Here is a 13876-nt window from a genome sequence, read left to right on the forward strand (position 1 = left end):
GCACCTCCTTTTTCAAAGCACCATAGGGTAGATTTTAAAAAGCATAGAAACAGGTCACCAGGCCATTCTAATCTTGGGCATATGTTATGTTTTAGTTCCACATGACTTAGAGTTTTGGATTCAACCAGCCTTTATTTATTTTAAGTCTTTACTTTCTGTCTTAGACTCAATACTGTGTATTGGTTCCAAGGCAGAAGAACAGTAAGGGCTAGGCCATGGGGGTTCAGTGACTTGCACCCAGATAGGAAGTATCTGATGTCAGATTTGAACCCAGAACCTCCCGTCTCTGGGTCTGGCTCTTAATCTACAGAGCCACCTAGCTGATCCCTCAACAAACCTTTATTAAGTGCCTACCATGTACTAGCAGTTGTGTTAGGGTTGGATTTGTAGTCCAAAGTATTGAGTTCAAATTCTGGGGCCAGTATTTGGGTAATCTTGGTCAAGTTCCTTAATCTCTGAGAATAGAGATCTCAGCCCTGTTGCCTCCAAGATGACACCTTTGGGACTACATAATTGTGGAGGTTCTTTTCAGTTTTAAATTCTATGATTATAATTCTCTCTTCATATTTAAATTGGGGGGTATTTTGGATTGAGATCAGACAATTGCTTTCCTTTATCCTAGAGCTTATGGTGTTTACTTTCTCAATAAATGTGAAGATTTACTCTCCTTTGGTAGATATAACTAATGATAATATGGGAATTTGAAAAGTAATTTGTTATTTTCATCATTTAACTGTTTGGGTCTTTCTCTTCTTTGTCTTACATATGTTTTCCCTTTTTTGGTCTATGCTAGGGTGAGCCATCTGGATAGATAAACTGGAACCTACTGTCCTCATCAGCCCTCATGCTGTCATCTGGCATAGAGACGCAGCCAGTCCCTCTTGATTCCCCCATGTCTGCAGGGGCCCAGGAGTTGTACCCGGAACTTCCAGTGAGCGTCTCCCCGGAGCTTTCTGCCGAGTTTGAGCCAAGTATTGTTCTAGATGCAAAACCTGAAGCCTCGAGCTCCTTGGTCCGGACTTTGCCCGTAGAGCCCCAGAGAACTCATGTGGAAAATTGCTCTCCAGAAAGGGACCCCATGGATGTTAGGGGGAAACCAAGATGTTGTGGACTGGCAGGCTCCCCAGCCTCAGCCAGAGATGCTGTGGCTTCAGGAGTCTTTGAGAAAGAGAGTCAAGCAGAGAGTGTGGAGCAGAAGTCCTCGAACAACCATGGGGATCAGGAGGAGGAGGCACGAACTGTGAGAGCCTCTGACAAGGGATTGGCAGAAGGCCAGGAGCAGCCTTCCCCAGCTGTGACTGAAGGAGCGTGGGGCTCATGCCAGGTAAGAGGCATTCAGAATTTCTAAGTTTTTAACTGAGGGAGTGAGTAAATATAAATGAAAAAGCAATTATTAGACTCTTATTGTGTGCCAAGCAGTGGATCCAAAGCCCGCTAGTTCTGGCTGCTTGTCCAGGAGTTTACATTGTAATGGGGAAGCCCCCTCCTAGAGGAGGGCTCAGCTGCAGGCCAGTGGCAAAGCCTGGGGGGGTCTATGGGGCTTCACACTGGCACCAGATGGTCGGGACAGTCAGTCATATTGCAAATGTCACCTGCTTCCCAGGGGATTGTTTTATTCTTGGAAATGTTCTCACTTCAGTGCTTCAGAGTTCATTTGATGGGTGATTCCTTTGTTACCGAAGTGCAAACTTGAAGAAAGGAATCCTTCCAACTGCAGCTGGAGAGAGCACTCCTGAGAGAGGGGCTATGCTAGCCTGGGTAATGCTGGGGTAGTGCCCATAACTGCTTTTGAGCTCTCTTTTATTCTTTGGAAGGGAAAAGAGGGATACATTAGGAAATGCTGTAGGTGATAAACAGATCCTCTAAATAAAGATGGTTTTTAAAGTAACAAAACTCTTTCTTCACAGTAGTTTTTGGAGGACATGTTCAGAGCTCCTAATTATTGGAGCCAGCATCAAAAGGCAGAACCTTTGGATTCTCTGAGCCTCAGTTTCCCTGACTAGAAAATGAAGCTGGTGGTCATACTCTTTTGTTCTTCTCTATCTCCCAGGGCCGAGACCCCCCAATATTACAATGCTAATGGGATTTTTTAGGCTTAAAATGGCCCTGGATCCTTAAATCCCTATCCAGAGGCAGCACCTGCTTGTTGGGTGTCTAGTGTGGCCTGTCAGTGATTGTTTTTGCCATTTAGGACGACTCCACTCAGCTCCTTGGACTTTCCAGGGACTCTTTGAGAGTCTTTTCAGAGAGCACTGGCTGCAGTTCATCCATCCCTCCATTGAGTTTAGCAGGCATGTCCTAGATGCCAACTAATATACCAGGAGCTGTGGATAGAGATAAAAGACAGAGAGATGGTCATCCCTGCTCTCAAGGCATTGATATTCTTCAAAGGAAAGGGAGTAAGAAAGAACAACATGTACCCAGATAAATAGATTTTTTTAAATAAAAGTTTTATTGACATCCTTTTTTTTTTTGCATCAGCAAAATTCATTTATCCCCCTCCCAGAGAGGCATCTCATATAACAAAACAACTATTTTTTAAGACAGAAAAAAATTTAAAAAGACAAATCAGCACAATGGCCAGTACCTTGAAAATGTCTGACAATGTGCATTATTCAGTATTCGTCTCCCAACAAACTAGGGGCAGGTTAGGAGGGTCTTAAAACCAGTTCAATATTTTTTACATATGCATGCATGTGTACACACAGAGTAAATAGAAGGCAATGTTATAGGGAGGATCATTAACCATTGGAGAAATCCAGAAGGCCTCTTGTAGGAGGTGATTCTTGTATTGAGCCTAAGAGGGCTATAGGGATTCCATGAGGTAGAGGTGAGAACACTTGGCAGCCTGGTCTGTAGGGGAACAGAACAAAAATTTTGAGGAGCAAATTGTGACCATTGCCCTTCCTTCAATTGGCAGCCAGTATCTAGGCTGTCTCCAGGTACTTATTGGCTAGAATGAGAACAAAGCCCTTGCAGACCGCTTCTCATAGTGACCCTGTGATCACTAAGATAGAAAGACACGAATGATGAGGTTAGGGCTATCGATGAGAAGATAGAACTTGTCATTGGAGAGCCCCTAGGAAGGCCAACAGATAATAGTTGGGTCTTAGCCTCTCTGGGGTACCACATTGGAAGGCTTCTCCGGTCACCAACCACCTTTGGTTTTTGAAGCCCCATGACCAGAAATGTCAGTGTCTTTAGACTTACACAGGCCCCCATTGCTGCAAAGGTTCCTTCTGATCCTGAGTGAGTCACACACGATCTTGTGCACCTGGAATGGTTTGTCATGCCAGCTAGCTAGCAGTTGCTAACCTGGAGGCCCAGCCAGGGTGGATTGGAGGAACATGTGGTGCTGTGAGGCAAGATTGAGGCCTGCAAGAGCTCAAGTAAATGGCTTGCCCTCTCTTGGCTTCCTGATGGCTCCTGGGCACATGTCTCATCAGAGACACTGTAGGAGCTGTAGCTCTCTTAGGTGTCACTCCTGTGGTGGTTGACTTGCTGTGTGTGTTCATTCATGCAGTGATTATTAAGTGGAGAAACAAGATGGTAGAAGGAGGACATAGCTCTGGTCTGGAGGCAGTTAATTTGAGACATAGGCAAAGATTGATTATGGTTCGATGGGTTTTCAGAAGAACCACAAACTACCACCAGCCCTAGGAAACAGGTGCTCCATAGCACTAAAGATGAGAGAAATGCAAATGCACAGAAATCTGAAACCACTTTGAGGTTTGTTTTTTCACCTCACGTCTAGCAAGTTGGCAAGGATGATAGAAGAGAGAAACACAAGTAGATTGGCATGAATAAGGCAGATAATAGAATAAGCTGAATCAGAACAATGGAACAATGATTTTTTTTTTTAAACTAAAAAAGTCCCCTACCTTCTGCCTTAGGATTCCCAGGCCTGGCTCTCCAGCTCTATCCACCGAGTCACTTAGCTGCGCCTTCAATGAAACTATAATGTAATATGTCTCTACACATACATATATTATACATATGTGTGATACGGATGTGATGTGATTTTATAGATATAATGTAACTATAATTCCATAAATGGATACTGTGTGAGAAGAGGTCAGAAATCAAAGGAAATGCCAAGGCCACTCTTGATTACAGAGGAGCAGGGACGATTAGCAGTTTCTTCTCTTGGTAGAGCTGATGCATTGTGGATGTCACATTGCTTGGGCTCCTGGGGCTTTTGTTTCCTTTGTTATAATGCTCACTTATAGAAAGTTGGGAAAGGGGGTTCTTTGGGAAATGCCTGGTATGTAAAGCAGGAGAGAATAGCAGCTCTCTGGAGAGCCTGCTTGCACACCAATCTTCATCTTTGCTAGTTAGCTCACGCTGGTCACTTGGGCCTTCAACCTTAAGAAGCAGCCTCAGTTTCTTCCTTTGTTAAATGGGTATAAGAATCTTCATGTTGCCCATAGTAGGCTGTGAAAGGAAGGACTTTGTAAACTGAAGCATTGCATAGATAGATATGCCATAATTTCTGTAATCTTGGGTGATAATTTTGTGTGTGTGCACAAAAAACCATGAGAATAGTTGAGGGGGAAGTCATCGTGTTGGACAGTCAGTGATTTGACCCTCTGGTGCAGCTGAGTTGTATTCTCAGCCCATTTCTAACTGGATTTTAATAGAACAGAGCTCTGATAAAGGGTTTTATTTATAAAGAAGCATCCGTTTCCAGCGTGGGAAGGGGCCTCAAGGGCTGCCGAGATCCCTGCCCATTCTTGACCAGGCATCCCTCCTAGCATAGCTTCTCCATTACTACCTCTCTTGGATCATCTTTACCAACTGGAGAGGTGTAAGGTGAAAACTCAAGAGTAGCTACTCTTGGATCTACCCTTATGAGCCAATAGAACCTATCAGAACAAATCAGAGCCCTTCACATAGTTGAAAATAGCAGTCAGACTCTCTAAGTCTTTGATTTCTTGGAGAAACATTTCCCATTTGGAAGTCTCTTTATTGATTGTTTTTATGCCCTTCATAAATGGATTTCCTTTCTTTCTCCCTTCCTCCCTCCTTCCCTTTCTCTGCTTTCCTCCCTTCTTCTCTCCCTCCCTAAGCAATACTAAGCAATATTGGTTCCAAGGCAGAAAAGTGGTAAGGGCTAGGCAATGACTTACCCAGAGTCACACAGCTAGAAAGTGTCTGAGGTCAGATTTGAATCCTGGACCTCCATCTCTAGGCCTGGCTCTCCATCCAGCAGAAAATACAAAAACCCATCATATGTGAATTTTTCCATCTATAATAGATTTGTTAAAGGAAATTTTTCATTTCCTGAAGATCATCTAGCCTGCTAGCTTTCTCCTCTTTCATGCTAAGCCCAATTCATAGATCATTTGCCATGTTTGATCTAGAAAGATGGGTAAGTTCTATAGGTCATCCATCTAATTTGAGGTCAAAATATGGGCAAAATGGAAATTTTTTATACATTGAATTTTCCCTCTGAATGATCACATGATATGCTTTCAAGTGATGTAAGGGTTAAATTAGGAGTTTTGATAAAATAAGAGAGCAGCATTTAATAACTTTCAAGTTTTAATGAGAATATAGTAGAGTTATACATTAATATTATCCCCTTAAACCAGAGAAAAGAAAACTTCTAGCAGCTTTTAAAAATTAACAATTTAGTTTTATTAAAATAGAGATAGTAAAATAAATATAGTTAAGAGGTAGAGAAAGAAATTTTCCTAATGTCTATACTAATTATCCTATAACTGCCTATTACTACTATCTAAAACTGCCTATGTATACCTATAACTACATATAACTACCATTAATAACAGCTGCACCACAAAGTTCCAACCCAATCCAGCCCAATCAAAACCAACCCAATCAGTGTTTAATCAAACCAGCCACCTTCCAACCCAGAAAAGGCCAAAAGCTTTCTCAATAAGCTCAGGCCCATCTTTATATTCTAGCAACTAAACAATAATCACCAACTCACACCACCAGCAACCAACCCCCAAGGACCAACTCAGACCCAGCAGCCATCTTCCCAGCAACTGACAAACTGACCAATTTACAATCCTTCACTTCCTGTATCTATGGTTTCTACTTCCTGTCACTGTGGGCTGGTTAATATCTCTACATATCTCTATGATAAGAGCACCTCCAAGTCCCCAGTTAAATTAGAGAAAAGGAATAAAGAATTCCTTTTTACAGTGACAAATGACTTTATCCAGAAGGTTCTGCAGTGTTCTGAGGCCTCATGCATTCAAAGGATTTCACCATTTATAGGGAATCTTAATTTCTTTCTTATCATTATTGAATATTTCAGTAATTTCAATGTTTGTTCTCTGCAACACCTCCCCCCCCCCTTCCGCCCCTACAAGTGGGGGAAAAAAAAGAAAACCCTTTAACAAATGTGCATGTTTGAGCAAAACATTCTCAAATTGAAACTGTAGCTCCTGTTTTGTATATGTAACCTGGCACTGCTTTGTGGAGGTCGGCCTCATTATTATTGGTTCTCTGGGATCATTGGTGGTCATTCTACTGAGAAGAGTTCTTATGTATTTTTTTTTTACATATGAAATCATGCAAAACCTTTCTTTAACCATATTATAAATAAAAATAAAGAAAAAGAAAGTGGAGAAAAATATGCCTCATTCTGCACTTAGAGTTCATGTTCTCTAGTCCTTTGGAATTGTCTTGGATTATTGTATTTCTGAGAATAGCTGAGTCTCACAGTCGATCATACTGTATTCTTCTGATACTGTTCACTTCACGTTACATCAGTTCATACAAGTCTTTCAAGGTTTTTCTAAAACTACTACCTCCCTCATCATTTCTTATAGCAAAATAGTGTTCCATCATTTATACATATTCAGTGTATAGTTCAGCAGTTCCCCAATTAATGGACATCCCCTCACTTCAATTTTTTTGCCACCTCAAAAGCTGTTGCTAGAAGTATTTTTGTACAAATGGATCCTTTTCCTTTTTCCTTGATCTCGAATTTCAGAGTATAAACCTGGTAGTATTATTTATTATTGAGTTAAAAGAGGTGCAGTTTTCTAATCCTTTGGACAGTTTCAAATTGGTCCCCATAATGGTTAAATCAGTTCACAATTCCACCAGTAGTGCGTTAGTGTCCCTATTTTCCTACATTCCCTCCATTTCTCACTTTCCTTTTCTATCATATTAGTCAATCTAATAGTTGTGAGGTTAATAATACCTCTTGTCTTAATGTGTATTTTCTTTAATCTATGATTTGGGGATTTTAAAATATTGGTGGCTTTGATTTCTTCTGAAAATTGTCTGCCCATATCTTTTGATCATTTATTAATTGAGGAATGATCCTGCTTTCTTTCGTAAAAATTTGTCCTAATTCCCTATCTATTTGAGAAATCAGAGCTTCATGAGAGAAATTTGCTATAAATGTTTTTCTAGTAGTTTCTTACTTTCCTTCTAATTTGGTTCTGTTTGTGTAAAACTTTTTTAATTTCATGTAACCAAAATTGTCATATTAATTACAATGATTCTCTATTGTTTGGACTTACATCCATGCTCTCCTAATTTGCTCACTAAGTTACCTTTTATGTCTAAATCATGTACCCATTTTAAATTTATCTTGTTATATAGTGTGAGATGATGGTCTGTTCCTAGTTTCTGTTTGATTACTGTACAGTTTTCCCAGCAGTCTTTGTTAAGTAGTGAGTTCCCAGTGACTTGTTTATCAAACACTAGGCTACTTGTAGTCATTTACTCCTGTATATTGTGTACCTAAAATATTCTCTGATCCACACATTTATTTCTTATCCTGATCAGATTGTTTTGATCATTACTACTTTACAGTATAATTTGAAAACTAGTACTACTAGGTCTCCTTCCATTACTTGTATTTTATGAATTCCTTTGATATTCTTAACCTCTTATTCCTCTAGTTGAATTTTGTAATTTTTTTCTCCTAGCTCTATAAAATAATCTTTTGGTAGTTTGATTAATGTGGCACTGAATAAGTAATTTTAGTAGCATTGTAATTTTTATTATATTGGCCCAGCCTACCCATGAGCAATCAGTATTTTTCCAGTTGTTTAGATCATTATTTGTGTTAAAAGCAATTTGTAATTGTGTTCATATAGGTCCTGTGTGTGTTTTTGCAGGTAGACTTCCAAGTATTTCATATTGTATGCAGTTGGAATTTCTCTACTGCTTCTTATTTTTGGGAGGGGGGAGTTTATTCTCCTATTCTCTCCCCCACCCATTGGGAAGGCAAGTAATGTGATGTGATATATATGCATATAGAATCATGCAAAACAATGTCTTCTTACTGGTTTTTATTGGTAATATATAGAAGTGCTGATGGTTTGTGTGGTTTTATTTTATATTCTGCAACTTAATTAAAAATGTTTTTTACTAGGTTTTTACTTGCTTCTCTTGGTTCCTTGAACATCATACAATCTGCAAAGAATGGTAGTTTTTTTCTTCATTGCTTATTTATTCCTTCGGTTTCTTTTTCTTGTTATATATAGCATTAATAGTCCAAATTTAAATAATAGAAATGATGGTAACTATCCTTGCTTTATCAACCTTGTTCTTATTGGGAAAAGTTTCTAATTTATTTCCATTACAGATATGCTTACGTTTGGTTTTAGATAGATATTCATCATTTTAAGAAAAGGTTCATTTATTTCTGTTTTTCCTGGTGTTTTTAGTGGGCATGGGTATTATATTTTGTCAAAAGCCTATTCTATATCTCTTGAAATAATCACTGCTATTTATGCAGTCAGTTATGCTTATAGTTTCCTGGTATAAGTCCAACCTTGTCATGGTACATGATCGGTACATGATCTTGCTATAATCTACTTGCTGGTAATTAAAAAAATTTTAATGTCAATATTCATTAGGGAAATTGGTCTGGTTTTGTTCTTTCTGGTTTAGGTATCAAAACCATATTTATGTGGCAGCATGCTAGGTAGCTCAGTGGATTGAGAGCCAGGTCTAGAGACTGGAGGTGTCCTGGGTTCAAATTGGTCACAGATACTCAACCCAGTCACTTACACTGGACAAGTCACTTAACCCCTACTGCCTAGTGCTTACTACTTTTCTGCCTTGGAACCAATATGGTGTATTAATTTTAAGATGTTTAAAAACCCCCAACATTTTTGTCATAGAAGAAATTTGGTAGGACTCCGCCACTTATTTTTCATAGTTTATATAGTTTTGGAATTAGTTGTTCTTGAAATGTTTGATAGAATTAATTTGTAAGTCCATCTGGTCCTGGGGATTCAACTCCAGAGGTCTCATGACAAAAAAGGCAGTCTATTGTCATGGAACCTGGAGTCCAAATGCAGATTGAAGCATACCGTTTTCCAGTTTTATTTCTTGCATGGATTTTTTTCTCTAGTATAAGTAGCATGTGTCTTTCACAATATGTTGAACCTGGAAGAAATGTGTATGACAACACATGTACAACCTATGTCATGTTGCCTGCCATTATGAGTGGGTAGGAGAGGAAGGGAAAGAATCTAGATTACATCATGTCAGAAAACAATTATTAAAAATTGTATTGACATGGAAGTTTTCTAAAAAGCATGGAAATGGAATTAAGTGGAATAACCAAGAAAAAGTTACAATGAGTGAATTTTCCCTTCCCAGAAAGAAGGATCTGCAAATAGACTAGGAGTTGGCTGGGAGGTAGAGATGGCTGTGGCAGCAGCAACAGCAATTCAGGGAGTGCTCAATGCCCAGAGACAGTAAAAGAATTGAACACTTTTTAAATCGAGATTAGAGGGCATCACTGGGACTGCTTGTTACCCAGTTCCAGGGTAGAAGGAGCAGGCTCTGTAGGTAAGGACCAGGAGGACCTTGACCATACTTCTCCCCAGATCACAGCATCTTGAAAGCCTCAAAAACGGACAGACCTCCAGATCCTAGCTGTTGAACAGCAGAAGCTTAGGACAGTGTTGCTTCTTTCCTCACCAACCCCTTCCCCTACCCCAGCCATGTTAAGGGCCCAACTCTCTCTTTTTCTAAACCTTTACTTAGTAACAACCCTAAAAAAGAAGGGCAAAGGCTAGGCAAGCAGAGTCAAATGACTTGCCCAGGGTCACACAACTAGGAAGTGTCTGAGGCCAGATTTGAAACCAGGACTTCCCAACTTCTGACACTCTATCTACTTCGTCACCTAGCTGCCCCTTGAAACATACTCTTTAATATAAAGTCTTAAGTCAAGAATAGTCTGGAAAAATGAGCAAGCAATAAACAACAAATCACCTGACTGAAAAATTACTATGGTAACAGAAGCACAAGACACAAATACAGAAGATGGCCATGACTAAAGCCTCAAAGGAAAAATGTAAATTAGACACAAGACCAAAAGAATTCCTTAAGAACAAAAGAAAGATTAATTTTTTTTTAATTTTAAAAATCAAAGAGAGGTAGATGAAAAATTGGGAATAGAATTGAGAAGTAATGGCAGAAAATTATGAAAAAAGAATTAACAGTTTGATAAAAAAGGCACAAAGAGATACAGAAGAAAATAATTCCTAAAAATCAGAATTGAACAGTTTAGAACTATGCCCCAAAGGCTGCAAAGCTGTGCATAACCTTTGGTTCAGCAATACCACCACTAAGATCTGTATCTCGAATTAATGAACAATAAAAAGCAAAAGGATCCACCTGTACAGAAATATTTATAGCAACTCTTTGTAGTAGCAAAGAATTGGAAATTGAAGGTTACCAATCAGTTGAGGAATGGTTGACGAAATTGTGTTATATGATATACTATTATACTTTAAGAGATGATGAGCAGGATAGTTTCAGAAAAACCTGGAAAGATTTAACATGAATTGAAGAAGAGTGAAATGAGCAGGCCAGAAGAACACAGTAACAGCAATATTGTACAGTAATCAATTGTAAATCACTTGGCTCTTCTCAGCAATTCAGTGATCCAAGACAATTCCAAAGGACTTAGGAAAAAAGCTGTCCACCTCTAACTCATAAGAGGCTGAGTGCAGATCAAAGAATACTTTAAAAAACTTTCTTTTTCTTGTTAATTTTTTGGGGTCCTTGTTTTCCTTCATAACATGACTGATACACAAAACAAAGGGGGGGGGGGGCTGTCTGTCCACCTCCAGAGAAGGAACTGATGGAAGCTTTTCACTTTTTTCACTTTTATTTTCTTCAACAACATGACTAATATGGAAATAGGTTTTGCATAATTGAACCCATATAGTCTATATCAAATTGCTTTCTATCAGGAGGAGGGGGCAGAAATAGAAAGGCACATACAGAGTTAAAATAAGGGGCTGAAAAATCTATCATGCTTATGTTGAGGTAAAAAAAAGCAGAGGTAGCTATCATGATACAGATAAAACATAAGCAAAAAGCTTTACATGTGCCAAGACCATTTCCAGTATGGACTCTATTCTTTCTTCCTATGGCAGCCATCTTTAATGAATGTATATTTCCTTGTTTTATACCTTTTCCTGATATTAATGACCAGGAAGATGTTAAATAATGTTAGTTCTGCTCCATCTTTCAAAGAATCTTGCATAATTTTGATATACATTTGGGAATCACTTTATTAGAAGAAAACTTTAAGGTTTTTTTAAGGCCTGTCTCTCAATTCACTGAGCCACCCAGCTGCCCCTATTTACTTTTTGCTGTAGTTGACATACTGGGCTATTGAAGCCTCTACTTTTTTTAGATAATTGTGACTCATGGTGAATAGGTCAGCCACAGACTCATTTCTAAGATCTTTTCTCTTTGGTGTGCTGATGGACTATTGGAAGAGCTAGGCATTGGTCTAAGAAGCCCTTAAACTATATTTCCTGGGACTGTCACTACTAATCTCAGAGGTCAAAGAGAGGGAAGAGACTGAGAGGTACAAAAATGTCACAATACCGTTTCTTGTAGGAAGGAACTTGGAAAAGTGGGCAGGTAGCCGTCAATTGGGGTATAGCTGAACATATTCAAGTCTATGAATGTAATAGAATATAAGAAGTGGTATAATAAATTATAAATATGAAAAATTTAGAGAAACTGAGGACGACTTCTATGAATTAATGCAGAGTGAAGTGAGCAGAACCAGGATAACATTTCTGATGACCATCATTATATCACTGATTTCAGCGAGTTGATCAATTAGGAATAAATAATGACTTGAGGAAAATTGATAATGAAGCACCTCTTGGCATAGAGGTGATATGCTAAAGTTGTAATATGGGCTATGTCTAAGGCGTTTTATTTTGCTTGATTACTATCATTTTGATACAAGGGAAGGATTCTTAGAAGAGGGGAGTGAGTTAGTGGGAATAGAGTCAAATGGGGAAGAATCTGGAAGGAGCTTCCAAATGTCCACTCTCTAGCCAGAGGGAGGAAGGCACCCTAGGCCAGGGGTGCTGAGGAGGTGTGAATTTCAGTGTTGATTTTATTTTGCAGAATGTTGGGTTTCTTGAGATGATGAAATCTAGGCTATTAGCTGGGTGGGAAGTGATGATATGACAACCCCGGGTGCCCTTCTCAAATAAGACCTCCTTTTCCTTCCCTTCAGCTAGCGGGAAGAAGGTATTGAGGAGCTGTGAATTTCAGAATTGGTAGGTTAGATGGGTGAGCAAGTTATAAAGAAAAAGGCCTACAAATAAAAACAGAAGAAAGCAAACATTTCAGAAGGAAGGACGTTCTCGGCAATGTTGTTGAACCTAGTTCACTTTTCAAAAACAAACTGTAGGTAGCCAAAAGTTCCTCGTTTCCTTCTCGACCTCTTTTCTGCCTTTAGTTTACTGGAATGTTTGGAGTTTTTGGACAATTAAGTTAATACTAAAAAGGAAAGATAAAGACTATCCTTGAATGAGTTTCATTGGATATTTTTAAAAGACTGCCTCTTCCTGAGTAATATCCTCACTGTGTATAGTATAGTATAGTAGACTAGTATATGTCTAGATTCTTATGCAGATGGGAAGGTGTGTGTGTGTGTGTGTGTGTGTGTGTGTGTGAGAGAGAGAGAGAGAGAGAGAGAGAGAGAGAGAGAGAGAGAGAGAGAGAGAGAGAGAGAGAGAGAGAGAGAGAGAGAGAGAGAGAGAGGTGGGTTATAATGAGCCTCAGGGCATCACAGTTCTAGCTGTGCAAGGGAACTCTGAGGCCCTTGAGAGAGACCACTTTGGCCAGGCAGGAGAGAAAGTCATGTATAGTGAGCATGAAAAAATAGATTGGGACCAAGTTGTCAAGAGTAAAAAGTAAAAAAGGAATTTCTATTTGATCATAGGGACAATGTGGTGCTACTTGAGTTGATTGAGTCAGATAGTGAATAGTGATGCATTTGTGATGGTGATGGCAAGATCCAAGGGCGTGACTATCTTTGTTTGTGGCTGATTTGGGATGGTGGAATAGGCCTGGGAAATGAGGAACTGGAAAGGTAGGGTATTTGAGGGAAAATCAGTGTTTGTTTTATTTTGAAGTCTCTTTGAGGGTAGGAGTTGGGGAGTAGGGAAAAACTATGAGTCAGTCATGGAACTCATTAAATAAAGAAAGAAGAAGCTTAGTAGACAGACCAGTGACTAGAATTTGGATGGGTTGGTCGATACAGATCAAGTGAACTTCAAGGCAATGTAATAAATAAAAATTAGTCTTGGAGACTTTATAATAAATTTATAAGTTTATTAGTAGAGAGAAAGAAGACTACCAGCCTAACTACCCAAGGTCTTTGGCCAAGTTGCTGCTTCTTCATCAGGTCCTAGATTCCCAACCTTCCCTGGCCCATTTTACAAGTAGTGGCAAGGGGGTCCAGCTAACCACATGGTCAGGCCAGACAAATTAAGGCCAGCAAAAGTGTGGGCTTGAGTTCAGGCAAGGACCAGCGCCAAAAAACCTAGTCCCTGGTTGTCCTGGCTCTTATTTCTTGCCCATGAATTTACACCTACTTGGCTTT

The 13876-nt window shown here is 39.3% G+C and overlaps 1 protein-coding gene across 10 annotated transcripts in view; it reads left to right on the forward strand.

The window, feature by feature from the left end:
* The window catches only part of PRR14L (proline rich 14 like), a 72918-nt gene that overhangs the window by 24092 nt on the left and 34950 nt on the right, over positions 1–13876 (forward strand). For all 10 annotated transcript variants that reach the window (XR_008917266.1, XR_008917267.1, XM_056821448.1 and 7 more), the window contains exon 2: positions 794–1324. Coding sequence is in view for 6 of the 10 variants with exons in the window: in XM_056821448.1 (XP_056677426.1) it covers positions 845–1324 (480 nt within the window). In the remaining 4 variants the exon portion in view is untranslated. The remainder of the gene's footprint in view (positions 1–793; positions 1325–13876) is intronic.

The sequence above is a fragment of the Monodelphis domestica genome, chromosome 3, assembly GCF_027887165.1.
Source record: "Monodelphis domestica isolate mMonDom1 chromosome 3, mMonDom1.pri, whole genome shotgun sequence".
Classification (NCBI taxonomy): domain Eukaryota; kingdom Metazoa; phylum Chordata; class Mammalia; order Didelphimorphia; family Didelphidae; genus Monodelphis; species Monodelphis domestica.